Here is a 24,991-nt window from a genome sequence, read left to right on the forward strand (position 1 = left end):
CTAACCTTTCCTTTCCTTTTGATTGCATTTCTCTTCAAGTTACTGAGCATCCGGTTTTGCTGTTTTGTGAATTTACCACTGAGTTTACCCCCAAACTCCCTTGCAGTGTGACTGTGTTTCAGCACATCCGCAGGTCCGTTACTGGTTTTGACCTCTTTTCTTAGAGGCCTGTGTCTTGGGGCAGCCCAGCCTGCTACTCCAGTCGGAGTTCGTTTTAAGAGTTGCTGAAAAGTTGGAGTTGTGAGATGGCCTTTTTCTGTGTGGATCCATTTTGTCCCTGATCTGCTCAGAGCTTGAGCAAGAATTCACGGGTGTAAACCCATCTCTGCTCATACTCACCGGTTTGCTGACCTAAAGTATAAACATAACTTAGCAATTGTCCTTCCTCAGATAAAGAACGGAGAAGGCGATGGCACCCCACTCCAGTACTCTTGCCTGGAAAATCCCATGGACGGAGGAGCCTGGTAGGCTGCAGTCCATGGGGTCGCTGAGGGTCGGACACGACTGAGCGACTTCACTTTCACTTTTCACTTTCATGCATTGGAGGAGGAAATGGCAACCCACTCCAGTGTTCTTGCCTGGAGAATCCCAGGGACGGGGGAGCCTGGTGGGCTGCCGTCTGTGGGGTCGCACAGAGTCGGACACGACTGAAGCGACTGAGCAGCAGCAGCAGATAAAGAAAGGCTCCGTTGCCATCACCTTCTCAGGGCTCCTGTTCTGACCGCCTTGAGAGGAGAGCAGCTCTGTATCCCAAGCGCTCTGGGGTGGTCTTCATTTGTCTTTGTGCCCGGTACTTTGTCAGTGAATGTTTTTTAAGTTTTCATCTCTAATAACTAAATTTTTCATTTCTACTAACATTTTGAGTTTTTAAATTTATTCTTTGGAACTTAAGTATTTTAGTTCCCTTCCAAGAGAGAATTTCTCTCTTGCCTCCTGAAGATTCTAATAGTCCCAATGTCAGTCTGTTTCTCTAAGCTCCTTTTATTCCAGTTTCCGTTGCTGTCTTGAGATTTTCTTCAAGCATTTACCTGATAGCTGTTGACTATACGTGAACTGCTGACACGTGGGCGCCTCCGGACTCTTAGAAGGACACGCAGGCCAGGGGGAGCCGATGGGGGGCTGTGGTCTTTGGTCACTCACCAGGTCGGGCAGTATCTGCCGCCCTTCCTATGAGATGTGCAGCCCTGGGTGGGCGAGAAGACGGGCCATGCAGCTGGTGTTCTTGGTACTCAGGAGGGGTTCTGGGGGGAGGGTGCGCTGTGCTGCAGAGGGGCCTTGCTCCTCCTCGCTGTGCCCCCCAGTCTGTAGCTTCTGTGTCACCATCCCCGTCTCTGGGAAGCTGTCAGGGAAGGAGGCACCCCCCACACACATACCCGACACCTCTTGACTGCTGAGCCCTTCAGAGGTTCTGTACTATAAACTGGCTTATCTCAGAGTTGGTGCCTTGCTTTACACATTTAACAGGCATTTGGTAACTTATTTACTGATTTGCTTTCAGTATTCAAGAGTTTATGCCATTTGGAAAGAATTTCAAGTCCTTTTTAGTGTTGTTTTGGAGAGAAAATAAACATGTTTAAACCACCACAGTCCACTACTACAAATCTTGCTTTTAAGTTATTCTCTGTTGATCTGTGTGAAATACACTTAAGATAACCGTTATCAGTGGAAATTTTTTGCAAATGGGTTTCCTTAAAGAAATAGGGACTTTTCCAAAATAAGAACATGATGTATTCATGGTATGGAAAAAATCAAGAGTAAATGTAGTTTTTGGCACCTAATAATGCTGGCACATTGCAGGAGACCTGGGTTCGATCCCTGTGTTGGGAAGATCCCCTGGAGAGGGAAATGGTAACCCATTCCAGTATTCTTGCCTGGAGAGTCCCATGGCAGAGGAGCCTGGCAGGCTATGGGGTTGCAAGAGTCACACGACTTAGCAACTAAACCACCGCCATCAGTGCTGGCACATTCTCTGGTCCTCCTTGAGGAGTCTTTAGATGTAAGAACTGTGTAGTCGAGTCTGGGTTTCAGACAGGGTGCCACCACCCTTCCTTTATCAGAGCTGTCCACACATCCTGTGTCCACTTAAGAGACCCTCTGGGAGGAAAGGACAGTTAGGTTGGGCGTGTTCACGTGTTGCAAACAGTGTCAGGAGAACCCAGGAGTCGTCTTTCTCTTGTGAGCAGGAACTGTAACTCCGCATAGACAGTCTTGCAACCTAAAAGCTCTGTTGGAGCCGACATCGTTGTGCTTACACTCACGGTTGAGAAGCAGCACAGATGCTGATATTAAATATACATTAAAATATTTACGTTTTCTATGAGACATTTTTCAGCATATTTTTAGCTGACCAAGTCTCTGAAAGTCCCAGTCGTCTTGATTTTCCTTTCCCCCTTGTTGCCCGCGTAATGGATTTCACATTATTGGCTTCACTGAAGGAAGGCACTCCTTCCTTTCTAAGGATCCCAGTTACTTAAAGCTTTTGATAACTCTTTACAACTTTAATCCTTTTAAACAGTTCCGTACCGCTTATGGACTAGAGAATACATACGGAATGCAGCTTTTGTTCTTTAAAAAAGTTGATTCTATCACCTGCAGGACCGTGACTCTTGACCAGGCAACAGACAGTGCAAAACTCATTGGCACAGCCGCGCTGAACATGTTTCACACGATGAAGCTCAGCATAGCTGACATGCGAGGGGTGAGTAGGGAAAACTCTGAACACGTTTCACGCGATGAAGCTCGGCATAGCTGACATGCGAGGGGTGAGTAGGGAAAACCCTGAACATGCTTCACACGATGAAGCTCAGCATAGCTGATGGGCGAGGGATGAGTAGGGAAAACCCTGAACATGCTTCACACGATGAAGCTCAGCATAGCTGACGTGCGAGGGGTGAGTAGGGAAAACCCTGAACACGTTTCACGCGATGAAGCTCCGCATAGCTGACATGTGAGGGGTAAGTAGGGAAAACCCTGAACTGTAACGCTTTTCTTACTTGAGGGTTCATCTGAGGGTGCTCATGGTGCGATGCAGGGTTTCACCCACTCATGGTCTTGAATTTTTAAAGCGTTTTTCCGTTAGTCAGGGACCACTGCTGTGGTCCCTGCAGTGGACAGGGCCGGGGGGACTGTGAGGCTGCAAATGTTCTGACCTCTGAGGTCCTTTTTTGTCAGAAATTTGCTCTGAGGTCTGATGACCTAGCAGGGAGACTTTACCCCAGGCACTTGAAGGTACCTTTGGAACAGATGGTGAGAGGGCATCTAGATGTAAAAACCTCACTTTTCCTAAAGATTAACCTTTGTAGGTCGTGTGTGCACACATAAGGGTAGTTAGTGGCATGGTGTGGGTTTTGTGGAAGGACTGAAGTGTCCGTAGTGGTGATAAGACTCCCCGACACACACCCCCGAGCACTGGAGTGATTGAATGAGTGCTCCCTGGGGCGGGGCTGCTTCCCTGTGCTTCCCTGCAGCACACCCCTCCCACCCCACCCCAAATGATGGATGAAGTAGGGCTGCAAGCACACTGCCCCCTAGTTACATTTTGTTGAAGTCTTAAAACTTAATTGGTATTTCCTGATAGTCCAGTTGGGAGGACTCAGCACCTTCAGTGCTTTGGGCTGGGGTTTGGTCCGTGGTTGGGAAGCTAAGATCCCACAAGCTGTAGCCAAAAATAAATAAAAGCTTAATTGATGAAAACGTCAGTGGGCACAGTATTCTACTTTTCTGGAGTTTCTGATTTTGAAGAAATTGGTTAGAATTAGATACTGAAGGTTGAGGTACATTAACTGCTCACCAGCTACTCAACTGCTCACCAGCTACTGCAGAAGTAGTTTTGGAATAAGTGATATAAAAGGCTGAATATTTTTCACTGAACTTTTCTTTCTAGAAACCTGTTTCACTCTGGTTGCAGGTTGGGATTCATGTGAATCAGTTGGTTCCAGCGAATCCAAACCCGCCCGCGTGCCTCAGCCACCCAGCGGCCCAGCCCAGCCACGGTGCGGGCAGGGCCCCGTCGGTCCTGGAGCTCCTGCAGGCCCAGCGGGCGAGGCGGCCCCCGGAAGAGGAGCCCGCAGGTCAGTGCTGCCGGCGCCCGGGAGGGCTCCGCCGGACGCGTGCAGCAACCTGACGTTCTGAGTTACAATGAATACGTAACGAGGCCTTCTTTGCGTGAAGAAGCTATTTTATGACATCTCCTGTATTTCCAGTATTTCTGGCTGCTGTGGATCTGGAAATGCCACCTGCCCCTCGATCTTGCACTGTGCCGTCTCTGTCTCCACACCTGACGTCAGGTGTCGTGCCTGTCACTACCAGCAAAGCCGAGTGTGCCAGCAAGTGGAACGGGCTGCATTCTCCCGTCAGTTTAAAGCCAAGACTCAACCTGAGCATAGAGGTCCCGTCACCTTCCCAGGTGTGTATTCACAGTTGTAGACGTGAGGTCAGCACGAGAGTAGCTTTACAGCAGGAATGCAATTTTTCTTTACCAGTAACAGCCAAGGGAGAAAGGGCTACCTGTCAGGGAGGATCCAGGTGTTCATTCCAATGAGAAATGACCGAGAAGCCAGAGTGCTTCCATGGAGACCTGCCGCTCTCGCAGGTCGTGCAGCATGGATGAAAGCCAGTTCCTGAACTGTCGCCATCAGCAGCCACCAGACGTAATTGTGGTGACTGACCGTGGTCAACAGCACAGCTTTGCTGCAGAGGCCTTACATCAGAGGTTTTTCTTGCAGCCTTGGCAAGCAGCTCACTCTGTGGGGTGAATGATTTTCCTAACATAAGCTATTCACTCAGCTGATATGGGCTGTAAGCGTCGTATGCTATTGGTGTGTTTGCAGTTTAGAAGCTCTGTTGGGAAAATCCACTTTCTCTGTGCCCCTGAGCAATGGGGGCTGTAAGGCAAGGGAAAGGGGTGGGTGTGACTGGGCCGGGGGAGGGCACGGGTTTCTGGTGAGTTCCCCGAGGGGTGGCTCCCAGCAAGCCAGCCTGGCCTGCCCAGTGTCTGCAGTCATGTTGCATGAGGATGTCACGGATGGGCAGGGGGTTCTGGTGTGTAGGCTGGAGTGGAGTGAAGTTTCTAGAATCCCTTTTTTCTGGATTGCTGCTCTCAGACAAATAGATGTGAGGCAGGCAGTCTCCTGTCTGAAAAGTAAACCTCTGATTCTGGATCCATCCCAGAAATGGGTATGTGCCTTGGGCTCTGGCTGCTTCCAGGGCAAGGTCTAGGACTGCCCCTGAGCAGGAGGTCCAGTGAGGAGGTGGGCAGAGCTGGCCCTGGGAACCAGCCAGGGGCTTGCACTGGTCATCTCGAGTCCACATCAGACCAGCCAGGCGTCAGTGGCCAAAATCCCAGCCAATTCCAGAAGCAGCTGGTCTGTCTGGGGGTGGCCTTGCTAGCCGGGTACCTGTAGCTCACCTTGCTGCCCCCTGTCCAATGCACCTGTAGCTCACCTTGCTGCCCCCTGTCCAGTGCAGACATGTGGTCTCTGAGTATCTGTCTGCTCTCACAGCTCGATCGCTCCGTCCTGGAGGCTCTCCCGCCCGACCTCCGGGAACAGGTGGAGCAGGCGTGTGCTGTGCAGCAGGCGGAGCCACCGGGCGACCGGAGGAGAGAGCCTGTCAATGGCTGCAGCACAGGGATCCTGCCACAACCCGTGGGGACTGTGCTGCTACAAATCCCGGCACCTCAAGACCCTAACAGTGACACGGGAATTAATTTAATAGCCCTTCCGGCGTTTTCCCAGGTGAGTGTCCTCGGCCGTCCAGCCCCCAGCACTTCTCTTCTCCTCTGCCCCTCCCAGGGCTGACCATGGCCCTCGTGGGAGGAGCGTGGCCGGTCTCCACATCACCCGCGGGACAGAAGCTGACAGAGCAGCCAGGACACCAAGGCAAAGAGGGAGGCTGTGGTGTGGGGGTGCCTACAGCTCCCCGCAAAGAAAGAATAGTCTGCTGTTCCCTGGGCCCCTCTCAGCACCAGGGACGACAACAGTCAGGGTTTGAGGTTTCAGGCGCGCTACACACACACCTGTGTTCTTGCATTTTGCTCCCCATTTTCCATTAGTGCTTCTTGTCCTGGTGGTTTTTGTTCATCGATTCATATCCAAAGTTGTATTCCTTATTCTCAGCCTAAAACCTTGTGAGAATTTAATGAGCTTTGCTGCTGAGGACCATACATACAGATAAAAATACATACAGATCAGAAAAGTATGATTTGAAATACTTAGTGAAAAAATCAGCCAGCTGCCTATATATAGAGCCAGCCCAGGTTTGACTTCAAACTTGCTCCTTTCCACCAGGTGGACCCAGAGGTGTTTGCGGCTCTCCCTGTGGAGCTTCAGAAGGAGCTGAGAGCAGCCTACGATCAAAGACAGCGTCAGGGAGAACACAGCCCTCCCCAGCAGCCGGCTGGCGCCCCCGGTAAGCTGTGCGGGCTTCAGGGACCGGCAGTGGAGCTGTGAGGAGCGCGCGTGTGGTTGGGTTGTTGTCGTGTGACGGCCTGGGTCAAGCCATCAGTCCTGTTCGTGCCCGTCCGCTCAGAGACAGAGGGGAGGCTGTCCGAGTCCCAGGCGGACCGTACCTGGAACTTCTTACATCTGAACAGGATACCACCCAGAAATCTGAGTTATCTGTCAAGTCTGCTGTCCTTTGAGACTGTTCCTTCAAAGGATGTAGCTTTAAAGCACAGAATCTGAAGGTTTTCTGAACATGCGTCACAAACACATTTAACACATCACTGCCCTGGGGATTTTTTTTTTTTTTTGGGGGGGGGGGAGGATTTTTGCAGTAAGCGGTTTGTTATATAAGTGAACACTGAAATACCTCTGGCCAGTAACGTTCTGTTCCAATAACACATTAATGTCTCCGGTCAGAAGTCATTTTAACAAGAAGTTGTTAAAATGAAAACGAGAGTAACAGTGCTGCTGAACTGTCGGAAGCAGTCCCCCTGTTGGAAGTTTCCCTTGACTCCTGTGAGCCCCCGAGATAGACACGCAGAGGCCATGAGGCCGAGCAACCCTTGGAGCTGTGAGGCTGGCGGCCGCCCTCAGACTGGGCACGTGCCCACGTGCGGGGGTGCACACGGCAGAAAAGGGAGCCTGTATGCTCTCCCCCTCACCCCCTTGGCATGTATGTTGAGGATCTTACATCCATCTTCCTCTAGTGCCAAAGAACCCGTTACTGCAGCTAAAACCAGCAGGAGCGAAAGACAAGAAAAGAAACAAGAAAAAAAATCCCCTCAGCCCCCAAAGAAAGATTCAGAGCCCTCTGAAAACCACACTGGTGAACAGCCCAGCGAAGACCCTGCCAGGGGCCTGCACAAGTCCCCAGAAGCTCCTTGATGGGTTTCTAAAACACGAAGGTCCCACGTCAGAGAAACCTCTGGTAACTCTTCTACGTTTTTTAAACTTTGACCCCTTCCTTCATCAGATCCTCCTGTACCGGATGTTATGTAAATCCAGCACTTGTTATCATTTGTTTTCTTAACAGGGAGAACTCTCTGCTTCTACTTCAGGTGTTGCTGGCCTTTCTGGGTTGCAGCCTGACGTATCCACAAGTGTCAGGCCCCCGGCGCCCAACCTGGCTGGAGCCGTGGAGTTCAGTGACGTGAAGACTCTGCTCAGAGAGTGGATCACCACCATCTCAGGTTGGTGGCCCTGCTGTCGGTGCTGAGAAGTGACAGCCTGGGTGTAGAGCATGAACTCAGCTAGAGGGAGGAGCTAGTTTCCAAGGTCTGATAAACCAGCCCCTGCACTGTGGGCTTGGCTCTGCAGCCTTGCTCACTACAGCCCCCCGGGGTGAGGTCTCCCCACTTTCCCCACGGAGTGCAGCCTTCCCCCTTCAGAAGGATAAGCTGACCCTCACACTGCTCTCCCCACTCTAGATCCGATGGAGGAAGACATTCTGCAAGTTGTAAAATACTGCACTGATCTAATAGAGGAAAAGGATTTGGAAAAGTTGGACCTCGTTATAAAATACATGAAAAGGTAAACTATTCAGTGCTTTTTACCAAAAGGAAAAAGCGTGTCTGTCACCACAGCTCGTGGGGTAGGGCAGGATGGCGGGGGGGGGTGCAGGCAGGCTGCACCCTTTCTGGGCATTGCTGACATTAACTGGGCTCCTCAGAGTTACTTACGTGAGAGCCATGGTTTTCATTTTGAACACCAGCTAGTATTGACTGGGGAGTAAAAAGGGGTCAAAACGAGATTGTTCCTCCTCTCAAATAAGTCAAACCATAGAAGTACCTTTTTGAGTGTTTATATTGAAACTGTTCAAACCTTTAAGCTTTACTTAATATACACTAACCTCTTCTCTCCTCACCTGTAGGCTGATGCAGCAGTCGGTGGAGTCGGTTTGGAATATGGCATTTGACTTTATTCTCGACAATGTTCAGGTGGTTTTACAGCAAACGTACGGAAGCACATTAAAAGTCACGTGAAGAGGAATTAGCAGGGAGCCTGGCGCTCTCCACTAGCTGTGCCATAAGTGCTTGTGAGGTATTTGCAAAGTGCATGAGAGTAATGCTCTGAGTTTTATAATTTTAAATTTCTTTTTAAGCAAAGTGTTTTGTACATTTCTTTTCAGTAAGTGCCAAATTTGTCAGTATTGCATGTAAATAATTGTGTTCTTTTACTGTAGCATAGATTCTATTTACAAAATGTTTGTTTATAAAGTTTTATGGATTTTTACAGTGAAGTGTTTACAGTTGTTTAATAAAGAACTGTATGTATATTTTGTACAGGCTCCTTTTTGTGAATCCTTTAGGAAGCAAATCCTGAACTATTCTACTTAAAGAGGCTGAAAACCCTCCAAGCTGGCCGGTTACAGGCTCCGTGCTAAGCGCTGACATTCCTGAGAGCCCTGACTGGTGTGTACTTGTGCCAGCCAAGCAAGGGTAAAGCAAGCGTGCACTCACTCACTCCTAACCCAAAGCACCGACACAGGAACATGTTAACAAAGTCTTCTTTACTTCTTCCGAGTGGAGGAATTCACATATTTTGAATTAGAACACACACACAATGAAGACTGAGTTTTTCCTGGGAAAATTGTGTCCCCAGATGGTTGAGAGGTTTTGTCTTTGCCTCTACTGGCCCTTGAGAAACTTCAGAAATAATGAAGAATGGTACAGATTTCCAAATGTATATAAAAGTATTCATCTATGCTATATGACTTTAAAAATATAGTTTATAACTCTATGCCAGTGAATACTTGGGGACACCTGCTATCCAACACCCCCACTGACTTCACTCAACACTGTGCTATAGAAGGTAGGCAGGTACTAGTCTGATGCTAACAGACTGCTGCTCTCAGGGACCCACTTCCCATATTCTTCAGGAAAACCTTAGGGAACTAGCTACCACCAAATTACTAATATGACGAAACTGTTATGCCTCTGTAACAACTTAGAAAGAAATACTAAGTCCAGACAGTTAATCAACACCCTGCTGATTGTCTCGTCAGAAAATATATGCATGATAGAACCTGCCAGGACAAACAGACGCAGACTGATGTGTAAAAACCCTGCTGCGACGTGTGCTAGGACCCAAGGTGACCGGACGGTTCCTGTCCTCGAGAGAACGTGCTGTACCGGGAGGAGGCTTGGAGAGCAGCTCTGCGGACAGGAAGGGAAGCCCAGCGGCGCTTGCGGGCCGCGTCTGGGTTCTTTATTAGAACTGAGGATGGTGCTGAGAACTGTGGACACTCATGACCACACAAGCGGTGAAGGGCAGCCGGCGATGCTCGACACCATGGTTTCACACAAAGCAGATAAAGAAATATCAAGAAAGCCGAAATTTTCTATTTTAAAAAATTCCTAAGGGCATATGGCAGAAGAACGCTGGGAGAAGAATCACTGGGAAGGAAATGAATAAATAAAGATGTGTTTCTTACCTCAAAAAAGTCCCAAGAATCACAAAATCTGCAGAAGCTTGGTTAATCAAATACTGCAGTACTGATTTAATCAGTATAAAATTGAAAGAGCTTTAGATCTGTAATAAAAATCCAAATTTGGGGAAGGAAGGGCAAACTTTAAAACAGCAGCCAGTAGGGGAGGGCGTGGGCGAGTGAACAGGCACGTCGGAGCTGTGGGGACGTGTATCGACCACTGTCAAACCAGTGTAGTTTCTTGGTTTCTCATGGAAAACATTTTATACACCTAGTTTTTTCCTTCTATACTTAAGGTCAATCAGTGTTCAGACAGGTCCATTCCTTGTTTTTCTTGGTGATATTACCACATAATATTGCATTGACTCCAATTTCTGCCCCCGGTGGAAAAATTAGATGATTTCAAACACTTTCTTCAGCTCCACAATAAGCTGCCAGTCACTCTTCTGCATCTCGTCTCTGAACCAGTCTTTGAGAGCATCGATGGACTGCCGGCTGATCTGCAAGGCCCGAGGCACAGACAATAAACAAAACCACATAACAAATGAGTGCCTGGTGCTGCCATCACCAAGACAGCTCCGGCGGGGCTCAGCAAGGCCACGCCCACCTGTCTGTCAGGACGCAGAGGCCCAGGGCCCCCTCTGTTCAGCAAGTCAGGGAGAGGGGGCCCGACCTAGATGTTCTAGTGGGTGCTCTGAGGAGGCTAGACGCCAGGCCAAGCTTTAATGAAGAATCCAGTCCCTTCAGGTTCTAAACATCAGCCCTCCGCTCCCGAGTAAAGTCATCAGAAGAGCTGACAGCCCCCTCTTAACTGCTGAGTGAGTGGCTTACCTTACTGACGAGAATGTCTGTAGCTTCAAAATGGCGTCCATACATTTTGGGAGATTCACCTGGGATGGGTTCTATTTTGACACAGACTTCTTGTCCTTTTTTCGCAACATCCACTTGTTTATGGTTTACTTCAATACTTGTTACTATTCCAATGTCAACAAACTGTAAAGAACAGAAACTTCAGTGTGAGCAGAGGCCCTCTGAGTTGTTTCTACCCTGCCCTCTGCGTGACAACTGCCGGAGGAGGAGGAACAGCAGGCCCAGAAGCCCCGGGTCAGAAATGAGCCTGGGGTGACCGGCATGGAGAACAAGGGGGCGAGTGGAGAGGCAGGGAGCCCACGTGGGGTGGGCGCTGTGAGCCACCTGCCCTTGGCCACAGTGAGGGGAGCCAGAGCACCACTGCTGCCTGGATCCTCACCCAGGAGAATATGAGTGAAAATGGAATCTAGTTTGGCTAAAGCCCCACCAGGGACCCCTGCTGCCAGGAAGTGTCCAGCTCAGCCCACTGAGCTGGTGGAGGAGCGATGAGCCCCAGGGGCAGCTGAGTCACAGTGCGCAGAGGACGATACTCGGGAGCCAGGCCTCCTGGGGCACCTTAGGGCCCCAGCAGGGGACAGCAGGCTCCAAGCGCCATGCAGCAAGGACAGGACCCAGCCTGAATGGGCTTCTGCCGACCAAACTCCAGATAACTGGGTACTGAGAGAGATGAACCCTTGTGTACAAGATGCCTGAAGGGAAGGAAGTCCAGGGTGGGGGAGAAGGTACAACCACTGCCCAGGGCAGGACAGTGAGTGGTTAAACTGGGCAAACTGTCCCTGATGGAGATGCTGAGTGTCCTTCCCAGCCACGTGGAAACCACCAGACAAATCCAGGCTGAGGAGCCCTCTGTGAAACTACTGGTCTGGACTCTTCAGAAAGGATGGCGGGCTGTTCCTGATCAAGACCGAAGTGCTAATAACCAGACTCCACATACCTGGATGGAGCCCTGGGCAGGATCAGCAAACAACATGACCAGAGACACTTGGGGCACTATCGGTGAAGTGTCAATGAGAACTGTGAATCACAGGATTTACTCAATGTTACTTTTCCCTAGGTATGACGCTAATCCAGAGGAAAGATGAATGAGTGTTCATTATTCTAGTCTGAATTTTCTCCCAGACTCAGAAGTACGAAGGTCAATAATTCTGCAGCTTTCATTACGTCAAGCACTGACACCAGGTGCTGAGAATCCACACTGATAAGGAGCTGCCATCGAGGAGTCAAGTACAGGGAGGGACGAGCTCTGCTGGGTTTTTTGTTCACTCCTGAACTGCCAGAACTGCTTTAAGAGAAGACTTTTCTAAGTACACCCAGAACTTACATTTTTGCTGGGCACGCACATGGGTGTCCCCTGCTTCACCTGCCCTGCTTCCACAGTCACGCCCATCACTATCGGATCCCGAGAATTGAAGATAAACTGAGGGAGGATCTTTATCTTGCAGGGGAATACTGCTATGTGCCTGCAAGAAAAAAGTACAACCCAAGGATTTTTCAGCTTACAGAATCCCTTAAGATGCATGAAAAAGCAAGCACCAGTGACTCTTGAGATGTCTCCTCCCCTCGGGGGAGAGCAACAGGGAGGCTGGCCCTCCCGCAGGTCCTGCTGGCCAGAGCCCCACCCACATCCCGCCTGGACCAGGGGGGCTGGCGAAGGGCTCTTACCGCTGACCCCTAAAGCCCTGCCCACAGCCTACCAGGTGCTTCCTGCGCTCTCCCCGAGGTCACCAGTGCCTCTGCCTCAGTACCCACCCTGATCAGGGCTCTTCTTACCCCCCCACCCCGCCCCAGGCGTCTGGGCTGCACCCTCCGTTCTCAGATCAGCTGCCTCCCTAGCCACACCGTCAAACTCAGCTCGCCTCCCTGAGGCTTTTCCCTGCATCTCCCAGCTTCTCCCATGTTCTCTACTAGTCCTACCCCTGAGCTCCAAGAGAAGGAACCTGCCAGGGTCGCCCTTGGAGCTCTGCTGGAGGCGGCGAGGCTCCTTACGCAGGGCCCTTCACTTTCTAATTCCCCGCTCACGCTGGTCCACGCGACCCCAGGTGAGGACTCCCAACCCATTAATGCAACCTAGGTCTGCCGAATGGAAAATAAAATACTGAAGAGAAACGTTACAGAGAACGTGGGGTCACACGCTGCGTCCCAGGCGGGCGGGGTCTGTGGCAGCGCGTCACCGTGGGGCAGCAAGCGCCACGCTGCTGATGCCCACACACCTGTCTGCGACTGTAGGCCGGCGCAGCAGCAGCTGCATCAGCACAGCTCCAAAGTAGGTAAAACTACCAACTTACTTAAATTCTTCTTGTTTCTGTTTCTTGTAGTCTTGTCTGTATTTCGTAAAGGCGTCAAATAAATGATAAATAATTTCTGCACTAAAAATTCTAACTCCTAAACTATCAGCCATTTCTTGGGCATCCCGTTCAATTCTCACATCGAAGGCCAAAATCACTGCATACCTAAAAGGTTAAAACACATCAAGGGTTACTGGATGAAATATAGACCGAGTCTTAACAGTCCCAATCAATCAAACAGGCAGCATGCAAGCCTTCAGTGCAGAGGAGAAATGACTTACTGAGGGTCGTGTTCCAGCATCACCGAAGCCTTCATGACGTCTTTTTTGTGGACGGGCCCAATGTTGATCCCTGCGTACTGTAAAAGGGGGTTCCCAGTTCAAATGCCTGTGTCAGGTGACAGGACAGCCCCCCAGACAGCGCCCCCCACCGAGTCCTGGGGAGTCGGCCCCATGACTTACGGGCACTTCTGATGTCTTCAGAAATTCAAGGAGAGCTTCCAGAGATCCCAGGGTCGAGGCCTGGACGTAGACGCCTTTCTCTTCTAATTTGATAGCGTTCAGTGTCTGCTTTAACTCATGGATCAGCTCATCCTTGAGAAGAAACGACATTTGACAAGGTTATAAATACACCGCTATCTCAGCAGCCTAGAATTAAATCGTTTCTCTTTTTGATTAAGTGTTCATCTGAAAATATGAACCCAAGGCTGAGTGCGGGCAAGGCATGGTAAACTTGTGCGGGAAGGGAAGAAGAGACGTGGGTGCAGACCTGAGCTGTGCCCATCTCACTTCGGTTAGGCTGACTAATGCTGGAACATGTGAGACTTTGCACCACCTGGCAGAGTAGATATAAAGCAGATGGATGAAAGGAATGACATCATAAATAATGATGTCATTATTTATGGTACAGGAGTCCTAAGCCCAGCGGGTTTGACGGTCAAGACCCCTCATCTCAACAGTCGTTTATCACTGCTCCATACAAGGTGGAGAGATTTTGATCAGAGGTCAGTAAAACCACCCTGTCGTTGCCATGAAAGACACACAAGTCCACAGCCTCCTGGAGACTGGCTAGAGGGGCACCCTGTGCTCACTGGCCGACTCTGAGCAGTGACTGGGTGCTGCCTCCAGAGCAGCTGCCCCAGCACACGGGAGCCCCGTGCTGCCAACAGCGGGGTTTTCTCTTCACAAGAGAATAAACAGTCATGTCTCAGCGTTTGCTTTTGTGAAGCTCTGCTGGGCTCATGTGTGCCACCTACTCCTGAAGACAGGCAGACGGGCTTTACAATGACCTCTAGAACCCAGTAAGAGATTCGTTAGTTCTGTCTATATGACTGAGTGAAAGCGGCTCAGTCATGTCCGATCTTTGCCACCCCATGGACTGTAGCCTGCCAGGCTCCTCTGGCAATGGAATTCTCTAGGCCAGAATAGTGGAGTCCGTTGTCATTCCCTTCTCTAGGGGATCTTCCCAACGCAGGGACTGAACCCAGGTCTCCTGCATTGCAGGTAGATTCTTTACCATTTGAGCCACCAGGGAAGCCCAGTCTATATATATAACTGAGTATCTTAAAAAAATAAATCACGAATGGAGAACTTCTAGCTTCTGATTCTTCTTTTTTTTTGGATGTGACCCATTTTTAAAATCTGTACTGAATTTGTTACAACACCGTTTCTGGGTTATGTTTGGTCTTTTGGCCATAAAGCATGTGGGACCTTAGTCCCCCGACCAGGGATTGAACCTGCAGCAAAGTCTTCACCACTGGACCACCAGGAAAGTCCCTGGTTCATTTTTTAAATAAAACATTCTAACTTTAATGTATATAAATGCTCACTTATGCCAGTTTGTGGTTATACAAACGGAAGTGATTCTGAACCATCAACCATTTGTTCAGAGACCCAGATAAGTCTCCATGAAGACAAAGGTGCCTATTTTATTCTTCATTCCCAGCAGTGCCCTCCTCACACAAGAGACAACACAAAACATCACTGGAGGAAGAAAGAAATGAACTCACTTTAAGAACTGGGACTTCATCTTCTTTATAAGCCACGAGGAGGGGTAAACCAGCCAATGTTTTTTCCAGGTCCTTTCCCAGAATCTTTACCCCCTGAGCTGCTTCTACCTCTTTATGCTTCTCATATTGGTTCTACAGAGATCAAAACAGTTGTTACTACATTTACGTGAAAGGTGGCTAGCAGGGGACAGGATGACAGAGGATACTGTCATGACTCTAGGACAGGCAGAGTTCTCTAAAGTACATGCAAAAAGCAATAAATACAAATCAAAGACTGATAAATTCAACATTAAAAAGCTAAGTAACTTTAATTCCCAAGATACCACAGAATGAGTAAACAAATGAGTCACAGCAGAAGATGCCACAATACATACATACAGTTACTGCTGGTAACTAGATAGCTGTGTGGAACCAAAACAACGTGCATTTGAGTTTTATGAGGAACTCTGCTGGCAAGTAAGAAATTTCTCAAATCTCTAATAGAAGGTCCTTTCTGTATGAAGACACCCGGAATTAAACCCTTGATGGGTGCATGTGTGTATTACAGCAGCTGGCTCTCAAAGGGAGGAACAACCCCAGCAGAACTTCTCAACATGGTGCAAGTGCTGCGTGCCGACGCTCACCACCCTGACTCACCTTCACTCTTAACTCCTTCATAGGGGGAGGTAACAGGAGGCCTCGGATCTGCGTGACGATAGGCCCTTCTACTCCGGGAACAATAATCGTGTCTCCTTCCTTCAGACGCCCATTGATCAGTATTACATCAATAGTCGTGCCCATTCCCGGGAGAGCCTTAACCTAGGACACATTGTTGCAAAGGGGGTGAAACACAGACTACAATGACCCGCACTGATTAAATTGAGAGCAATCCATGGCCCCACCCGAAAACCCTGCTTGGGAGGTGGCGGGGGGTGGGGTGGATTAAACTGAATAGCTGGCATTACCTCCATCACCTGGGCTCTCAGCTCCTCACACTGGGCAAGCCTCTTACTCAACATGGTCTGAGTCAACTCAACAAGAAGGCAGATCAGACTTCCCATGCCATCGCCAGTGTGTGCAGAGGTAGGTACCAAGGACACAAAAGTGCGGGGATCCTTATTCTCATAGAACAAAGCTGCATTCAGCCCCTAGAGACATAAAAAGCAAAGTCACTGGTACAGGCCAAGCTGGGGAGGAAGGCCTCTAGAACAGAAGCCACCAACTGGAGGCTGGATGAACAATGGCTCTTCATTCTGAGAACACCTCACCAACACCTAGACCACATGTGCCCTGTACACAGTACAGAAAAGTGGTTCCCTTCCAAGTCAGCTTGGTGTTTAACAAGTGTTTGTTTAAGTGTTAAAAATTCAGACTGCAACGAGAGGTCTTTGAAATAAAAGAATTTAAGGAGAATGGAGAAGAGAAAAGAATGAAAAATGCTAAATGCCATTCATAGGGAAACAGAACCAGTAACCTATCAAAGTACTGGCTTGATTATAAAGACAAGGCAAAAGAAGAAAAAATCTCCTGTGATGTGGTCTCTTGTAAAGAAGGGAAGCTTTCTGACCTGCTGTGCAAATTCCACAATGATCGCCTTGGCCCGCTCCTCAAATTCATCTCTGGTATTCTTCTTCTGCTTCTTCAGAGTAGCGGCCACGTCAGAGTCAGGGCTCTTTTTCCAATCATACAACCTATCAATCTAGAAACGTTTTTTATGTCAGAAGCATCTCTAAAGCACTCACAAAGCTCAACAAGTTAATAAATAAGGTCAATGTAAAAGCTCCAGGAAATCCGAATGTGTAGCACACACATGTGGAAGAGTGTGTACTACTCAGACATTTCACGGAACCGAAAGTCCCGATCACATGCTTAGCTGCATCCCTCTTAATTCGAAACTGAAGTACCACACTGCCCACTGGCTTCCAACCAGTTCATGAGAGGCTGCCATTTACTCAAAAATATCCTAGGAACACTAACATATGCTGGAATTCCAAAATGGTTAAATAGCTGACAGAAAAAAGGATTAACTACAGCCAAGTACCATCACCAGGAAAATGACATATGAAAAATACAGAAGACAATAATTATTTCCTATCTCAGAGAACACCCCATCATTAACTGTTTTATTGCTCAAATTAGGGTTGAATCTGTTTAATTAAATAATCTATTTTCTCTCACTTTTCAAGAGTGATAAATGGGTATAAAGAGGAAGATTATTTAATAGTAAAAACAAAAAAAACATACTATGTTGGCTCAGTCTAGGGTGATAATACAAAGGTAGCAGACCAATCTGAATGCCATCAAGAAGGAAAATCAGTAGAATTAGACCCAGAAATGACAATGATGAGATATAATTAGCATCACCTCTGAGCCACCAGGGAAGCCCCCCAATTAGCATCCAGGGGCCTTAAAACAGTTGTTATAAATATACAGTTGTTATATATATAAAATTATGTAAATGACTTTAAAGGAAAAGCATGTAACCTGTAGAGCTAAAAAGTGTGTATACATATATAAAATCTGAACTAAAAAGAAAAAATCACTGAACTGAAGCAGATGACACAATGCTAAAGATGAGCAAATAAGATAAAGCAAATACAAACTACCCCAACTGAGGCATGCAGGAAAAAATCGTGGAGAAAAAGAAAACTTCAGTAACTTCTACAAAACAATATTAACAGAAGTAACTCAGGGTCTAGAAAAGCTCTAGAATTCTATCAAACACTTAAAGAAGAATAAGAGAGCAGAAAAATAACTGCACAAATAATGACCAAGAACTTTCTAAGGAAATCAAACTGAAGCAGGATAAATATAAAGAAAACTATTACATAATCTCACTGACAAAATTCTTAAAAAGTCTTTTTAAAAGCAATCCAACAAATCCCACATTACACACTGTGGAACAAAGAGTGACTAGAGATAAAAGCCAGAAAGTGAAGACAGTGAAGGAAAACAGAATTTTTTTAACCTAGAATTCTGTATCAATAAAACTATTTAGAAAATATTTTACCTGTGATAATAAAAACACGGTATGTCTAAGCAATGTTTTTAATAGTGCTAGGCAGACCTTTAAATGTTTGTTAGAAAAGAAAAAAAAAAAATATCTGAAAGCTTCCATTTTAAGAAACCAGAGAAAGAACAATGAATACAAATGTAACCAAAAAGACAAAAAATAAAAAATAAAAATAAAAATTACCCCCTGAAATCAATGAAATACAAAATAGACAAACAGTACAGAATATCAATAAAACCGAAAGCTAGTCCTTTGAAAGACACAGATTTCTATACTAACAAAAGGAAAGTAAAAACTAAATAAAACTGAGTTAAATAAATAACTCAGCTTACTTAAACTCCATGCTCATGTGGCTTTACTAATGAATCCTATCAAATACCTAAAGAAGAATATTTCTACACAAACCCTTTCGGAAAACAGAGGAGGAAATACTTCTCATCTTATAAGGTCATTATTCTGAAAACCAGACAAGAGATATTAAAAGAAAACTATATACCAAAATCACTCACGGAGAGACACAAAAATCTTCGCAGATAAAAAAGCTCATCAAATCCAGCAAAACATAAAAACATATACTCTGCCCAAGCGGGTGTTGCTCCAGTAATGAAAAGTTGGTTTACTGTTTTAAAAAGGAGGTAAAGAACAAATGGTGCCGGACCAACTGTGTCCACAGGCAAAACGCTGAAGAGACGCACAGATCTCAGACCCTTCACAAAAACGAACTCAGAAGGGATCATCCAAATGTAAAACACCGGACTCTCAAACTCTTTAAACAGGACAAAACCCAGATGACCTTGGCCATGGTGATGACCAGATGAAACACCAAAGGCATGATCCATGAAAAACAGAACTGATAAATTAGACTTAATTAAAAAGTTTGTTCTGTGAAACAGAGTAAAGAAAGTGAGATAACAAAGCACAGATAGAAGAGAATACTGGCAAAATAACATGTGGATGAAGGAACAATATCTAAAATATACAAATAACTTTTAAAATTCAACAGTAAGTAAACAAAGAACCCAATGTTTAAAATGGGCCAAAATGCTTAACAAACACTTCACCAAAAAAGATATAAAAATGGCAAACAGGTACATGAAAAGATGTCATCTTATGTCACCAGTGAAATACGAATTAAAACAAGATACTGCTACACACCTATCAGGCTTCCCTGGTGGCTCAGCTGTAAAGAATCCGCCTGCAGTGCAGAAGAACCCGATTTGATTCCTGGGTCGGGAAGGTCCCCTGGAGAAGGGCATGGCAACCCACTCCAGTATTCATGGGGTTCCCTGCTGGCTCAGACGCTAATGAATCTGCCTGCAATGCAGGAGATCTGGCTTTGATCCCTGGGTTGGGAAGATCCCCTGGAGGAGGACATGGCAACCCACTCCAGTATTCTTGCCTGGAGAATCCCATGGACAGAGGAGCCTAGTGGGCTACAATCCATGGGGTCACAAAGACTTGGACATGACTAAGCACAGCACACACCCATCAGAACAGCCAAACTTCAAAACACAACACCAAATGCTGGTGAGGATGAGGAGCGATGGGAACTCTCCTTCACTGCTGGTGGAAATACAACATGCTACAGATACTCTGGAAGACTACGAAAACTAAACACTCTGACCAAACAGTCCAGCCATCACGCTCCACTGTTATTTACCCAGGAGCTGAAAACTTACGCGCACACAAAATGTCTACAGCAGCTTTATTCATAATTATCAAAACTGAGACGTCCTTCGGTGGGTAAATGGATAAATAAACTATGGGTCATCTAGACAATGGGATATCATTCAGTGCTAAAAGAAAAGAACTATCAAGTCACGGAAAAAAGACAGAGAAGAAACTTTTAACACATTACTAACAGAAAGAAGATAATCTGAAAAGACTACATACATACTATAGAATTCCAACTATATGACTACTCTGGAAAGGGCAAAACTAGGAAGACAGTAAGATCAGTGGCTGACAGTGGGTGGAGGTAGATGGAGCCCAGAGGATATTTAGGGCAGTGAAAACGTGTGATTCTATACTGGTGGATACACGACACATCTGTGCAAACCCAGAGCACGTGCCACACCAAGAGTAAATTTTAAGGTAAACTATGGACTCTGAGTGTGTCAGTGTAGGTTCATCAGCTGCAACAAACGTAGCACTTGGCGGGGTATGCTGATCATGGGAACAACTATGGCAAAAGCTATGCATGTGTGGGGCAGGGAGTCTATCAGAAATCTCTACTTTCCCCTCAGTTTTGCTGTGAACTTAAAACTGTCCTTAAAAATTAAGACTTATTTAAAAAATAGTAATAAACTTCTCACCACCCTCAAAAAACATGGATGAATTCACAGAAGCATAATGTTAAATGTAAAAAGCCAGACACAAAAGAGTATATTTTGTCAAATTTGACTTACATGAAGTTTAAGAACAGGCAAAACTAACCCATGGACATAGAATTTGGAACAGTGATTGCTATGAGGGGCTGGGAACTGACTAGAATGGAGCACACTAGTACTTGTGAGGTGATGGAAAGTTTTATGTCTTAATTTGGGCTATTTAACAAGGATGTGGACTTCCTTGGTGGCTCAGTGGTAAAGAACCCACATGCCAATGCAGGAGACCTGGGTTCAATCCCTAGGTTGGGAAGATCCCCGGAGAAGGGAATGGCAACCCACTCTAGTATTCTTGCCTGAAGAATCCCATGGACAGAGGAGCCTGGTGGGCTACAGTCCATGGGTCGCAAAGAGTTGGACACAACTTAGTGACTATACAAAAATAGACAAGGATATATGAATACATTTATCAAAACTCAATTTCACACTGTATATAAATTTTACCTCAATCCTCCCTGGTGGCTCAATGAAGAAACCTCCTATAATACAGGAGACTGGAGTTTGATCCCTGGGTTGGAAAGATACCCTGGAAAAGGGAATGGCAACCCACTCCAGTATTCTTGCCTGAGAAATTCCATGGACAGAGGAGCCTGGCGGGCTATAGTCCATGGTGTTGAAAAGGTCGGACACAACTGATCGATTAACACTTTAAAAATAAGGAAAAAGCAAATTTATAGAAAGAATGAAAATACTTATGTTACAGTTTTTCCACTTGATAATAACGAACCTATTTTGAACCTTACTCTAATCAAATACTAGTCTTAAGAACCTGACATATTTTATCTAATTCTTACAAAAATTTAATAATGCTCTATTTTGCAGGCAAAAAGAGGCTAATTAAGGCCCATTTTTGTAAGTCTGAAGTGGCAAAGCCAGGATAGGAACATAGGATTCAAACCCTGGACACCAAGCTCTTAACCACTGTCCCACTCTGCTGCCAACTCAGAGCTCTCAGGATGCTGCTTCTCCGGAAACAACAAAACAACAAAACTTAGTCAGTTGACTAAGGCGGTGCCTACAGCAGAAGAGCAGGCTGAGGTCCTGTTAAGACTGTCGGTTTTTCTAGGAAAGTTCTAGGAGTAAGGAGCACATACAGACTTCCATGTCATAAGACCACAGTGTGGCAGGGTCACTGTGCTTACTTAATTCAGATTTGCCCACCACTGGCCAAACCACGTTCTGGTGAGAAGTCAAAAGCACAGGCTTGTACAGTCTGGGAGAAAACTCCTAAGGGAGGACCTGTCTGCATTTGAAAAAAGCAACATTGAATGACCTTAATTAATTAAGGAAATTGGATTAAACACAGTTAAACTCCTAGAAGGAAAAAAGATAACAAAATGAAGTGGAAAGAAATGGTCTACCAGGTGTGCACATTGTATAGTAAAAGACACAGAAACTATTATAAGTTCAAACTGAACTAAGCGACCCACAAAACAGTCTTTCTCCAAAATTAACAGTAGTTGGAATATATGGTAAGGGTTGAGTATGCAGTAGGCACTCAGTAAATTCTTTTTGTTACCATTTAACAGGATTTATGACTTAGAAAAGATAGAAAACAACTCCATCTTACAACTGGTGCTGATCAGAGCTTAATGAGAATCTTCATCTCTCTTCTAAAAAAGTGATAAGCTTAGAAAGAATTCAGTTTTCAAAGGTCATCTAGTGAAGCTGGGACTGTGAAGAAGGCTTAGTGGTCAGTCTCCTCCAGCTCTGTCCAAACTCAGAGAGTATAACACCACCCAGAGTGAACTAAGAATTTTGAGTGATAATGACACGTCAATGGAGGCTCATCAATTTAACAAAGGTTCCTCTTCCTGCAGGATGTCAATAATGGGGGAGGCTTTGTATGTGTGAAGACAGGGGTACTTTCCCCTCAATTTTGCTGTGAATCTAAAAGTGCTCTAAAAAAATAAAGTTTTAAATAACAAGAAGTCAGTCAAGTCCCCCAATCCCCACATCAACAGGAATTCTCACCGTTAACTGAATAAAGGAGAAAAGCCACATGAACATATCAAGAGACGGAGAACAGGCATCTGACAAAAATCAACAACCATCTCAAGACAAACAAAAAACAATACTAAGTAACCTAGGAATAGAAGGGAATGTCCTCAGCTTAATAAAGTGCATTTATACCTGCCAGCATGCCTAATGGGGAAAGATGGAGAACTTTCCCCTAAGATGGAGAAGAAAGAAGAGAAAAGGACGTCTGTCACCACTTTTATTCAGCACTATTCTAGGAGATCCAGTTAGTAAAATACAGAAGAAAAACATTTATAAAGGATACAGATAAGGGGAAAAGTAAAAAAGTTTTCATCAGCAGATTACATAGTCATGTACTGATTTGACCACAAAGTTCATTCGGGTTTTCCCCAAACCTGGAAAACCCGAATGAACTTTTTGGCAAACTACAGAAAATCCCACATGAACTACAAAAGAAGCCCCTAGGCCTAATCTAGTGAATTTAAAAGGTCACAGGATAAAGGTCAATATATAAAAATCAACTGTATTTTTATTTAAAATTGATGATTAGAAATCCAAAATTTAAACAGCTATTTACAGTAACACCAAAAGCATGAAATATTAGGAAAAATTTAGTAAAATATGACCAACACATGGACAATAAAAAACTATAGCATACTGTCAAGACAAAGTGAATGTAGAGACAGACACCATGCTCACTGACTGCAAGACTCAACTTTGTTAAAATGTCCATTCTCCCAGAATTTATCTACAAACACAACCCCAATTAAAATCCCAGAAGGTTTTTTGCAGAAAATAACAAGCTGATTCTAAACTTTATATGGAAATTCAAAGACCCTGAAATAACCAAAACAAATTTGAGAAATAAAAAGTTGAAGAACTTAACCACCATCTGCTTTCATGAATCACTATGAAACTACAATCAAGACAGGGAAGCAGTGGCGTGAGGATGGATACAGAGGTCAGCGGAAGAGAAGAGAAATACTAAGAACAAACATATGAACATGGCCATTTTTAACAAAGATTGCAAAGTAATTCAATGGGGGAAGAATATATACATTTTGAAAAAAGTGAACTTTGGATTCTACTTTATATCATGCAAAATTAAAATCATAAGTATCTAGCAACACTGGAAAAAAATTTTCATGAACTTGGGGTGGGAAAAGGTTACTTGTATAGAATACAAACAAGAAATTATTTAAAAATTTCTCATAAATCAATTTTGCTAAAATTACAAATGTCTTCTCTTCAAAAAAACATCATTAAAGAAACGAAAAACTAAGTCTGACTCTAAAAACACATCTGCAACACACGCAACTGACAAAGGGCTTCTGTCGACAATATAAAGAACTCTTACAACTGAGGAGGACGACAATCTAATAAAAAACGAGCAAAGGAGTTTGAACAGATACTTGAGAAATCAAGTAAATCTACAAAAAGATGTCTGATGCCATTAGTCATCATGGAAATGCAAATGGAAATGGTACACTTTGGCACTACACACTTTAATTAGAGCGGCAGCAGGCAGGGGTTCAGTGTTGGCAAGAATGTGCAGAAACGAACTCTTCCTAATTGCTGGTTAAAAAATGTACAATGGTACCATTTCTTTGGGAAAATGTGTCATTTTCTCATAAGGCTGAATATATACCTACCATATGACCCAGCAATTCTATTCCTAAAAATTTACTACAAGTAAAGGAAAATAAATGTCTACACAAAGACTTCTGTAAAAATGTTCATAGCTGCTTCGTTAATAACCTAAAACTATAATCAATCCAAGAATCCTTCAACAGATACATGGATGAAGTATGGTGAAGACATATTAACCAGATAATGAAATCTTCCTGAACAATAAAAAGAACAATCTATGACCTATGTAGCAACATGGATAAAGAGGTCACACACTGTGTAGTTCCATTAATATGAAACTATAAAACAGACAAAGCTAGTCTATGATGGCAGAAAGAAAGCTGGTATTAGGGGTGTAGAAGGGGCGCACTGACTTAAAAGAACATGAAGGGGAAAAAAACAAAAAGAACACGAGGGAACATTCTGGGAATATGGACATTAGGTCTATATTCTAAATGATGGTGGCTGTATGTATGTGTGATTTTGTCCACATACACTGGACTGTACACTTAACAGGAGTGTATTTTCTTATATGAAAGTTATGTTAACCATAAAAAATAAGCACATTTTCACGACTTAATTTTTCAGAAGAGGAGCTTACCTTATTGAGGGCAACAATGAAGGGACATTTTTTAGATTTCAAAAGGTTGATAGATTCAATTGTCTGGGGCTCCAAACCATGCATAATATCAACAACTAAAATGGCAATGTCACAAAGAGAGCTTCCTCTGTTTCTCAGATTACTGTTGGAAAAGGACACATAAATAGAAATCTTGAAATTAAATACTTTTACTCAAAGAAACTTAAAATGTTCATTTCTTTGTAAAACCCACACAGAAAGAACAAAATGAAGTACATGCATTAAATTCAAGTGGCATTAGCCCTTAACATGCCAAATGCTCATCTGACAGTGAACTGACATCAGTTGCAATGACTTAGTTCCAGAAATTCCTCCATTATTTCTGCCAGT

At 45.2% G+C, this 24,991-nt stretch overlaps 2 protein-coding genes across 5 annotated transcripts in view; one reads left to right on the plus strand and one right to left on the minus strand.

The window, feature by feature from the left end:
- Positions 1 to 8,721, plus strand: part of REV1 (REV1 DNA directed polymerase) — an 83,142-nt gene extending 74,421 nt beyond the window's left edge. For 2 of the 3 annotated variants that reach the window (XM_070379963.1, XM_070379964.1), the window contains exons 15-23: positions 2,596 to 2,698; positions 3,908 to 4,070; positions 4,203 to 4,405; positions 5,502 to 5,735; positions 6,288 to 6,408; positions 7,151 to 7,371; positions 7,477 to 7,633; positions 7,871 to 7,973; positions 8,314 to 8,721. In XM_070379963.1, coding sequence (XP_070236064.1) covers positions 2,596 to 2,698; positions 3,908 to 4,070; positions 4,203 to 4,405; positions 5,502 to 5,735; positions 6,288 to 6,408; positions 7,151 to 7,371; positions 7,477 to 7,633; positions 7,871 to 7,973; positions 8,314 to 8,425 — 1,417 coding nt within the window. In that variant the 3' untranslated portion in view covers positions 8,426 to 8,721. Of the gene's footprint in view, positions 1 to 2,595; positions 2,699 to 3,907; positions 4,071 to 4,202; positions 4,406 to 5,501; positions 5,736 to 6,287; positions 6,409 to 7,150; positions 7,372 to 7,476; positions 7,634 to 7,870; positions 7,974 to 8,313 lie in introns of those variants that run through there. The other variant, XM_070379965.1, reaches the window with a different exon arrangement.
- Positions 8,722 to 8,933: 212 nt separating this feature from the next.
- The window catches only part of EIF5B (eukaryotic translation initiation factor 5B), a 76,286-nt gene continuing 60,228 nt past the window's right edge, over positions 8,934 to 24,991 (minus strand). For both annotated transcript variants that reach the window (XM_070379967.1, XM_070379966.1), the window contains exons 14-24: positions 24,623 to 24,764; positions 16,580 to 16,711; positions 15,978 to 16,160; positions 15,670 to 15,831; positions 15,034 to 15,165; positions 13,487 to 13,618; positions 13,307 to 13,383; positions 13,026 to 13,190; positions 12,062 to 12,200; positions 10,702 to 10,863; positions 8,934 to 10,370 (exon numbers count right to left, since the gene is read on the minus strand). In XM_070379967.1, coding sequence (XP_070236068.1) covers positions 10,263 to 10,370; positions 10,702 to 10,863; positions 12,062 to 12,200; positions 13,026 to 13,190; positions 13,307 to 13,383; positions 13,487 to 13,618; positions 15,034 to 15,165; positions 15,670 to 15,831; positions 15,978 to 16,160; positions 16,580 to 16,711; positions 24,623 to 24,764 — 1,534 coding nt within the window. In that variant the 3' untranslated portion in view covers positions 8,934 to 10,262. The remainder of the gene's footprint in view (positions 10,371 to 10,701; positions 10,864 to 12,061; positions 12,201 to 13,025; positions 13,191 to 13,306; positions 13,384 to 13,486; positions 13,619 to 15,033; positions 15,166 to 15,669; positions 15,832 to 15,977; positions 16,161 to 16,579; positions 16,712 to 24,622; positions 24,765 to 24,991) is intronic.

This window comes from Bos mutus, chromosome 11 (genome assembly GCF_027580195.1).
Source record: "Bos mutus isolate GX-2022 chromosome 11, NWIPB_WYAK_1.1, whole genome shotgun sequence".
Classification (NCBI taxonomy): domain Eukaryota; kingdom Metazoa; phylum Chordata; class Mammalia; order Artiodactyla; family Bovidae; genus Bos; species Bos mutus.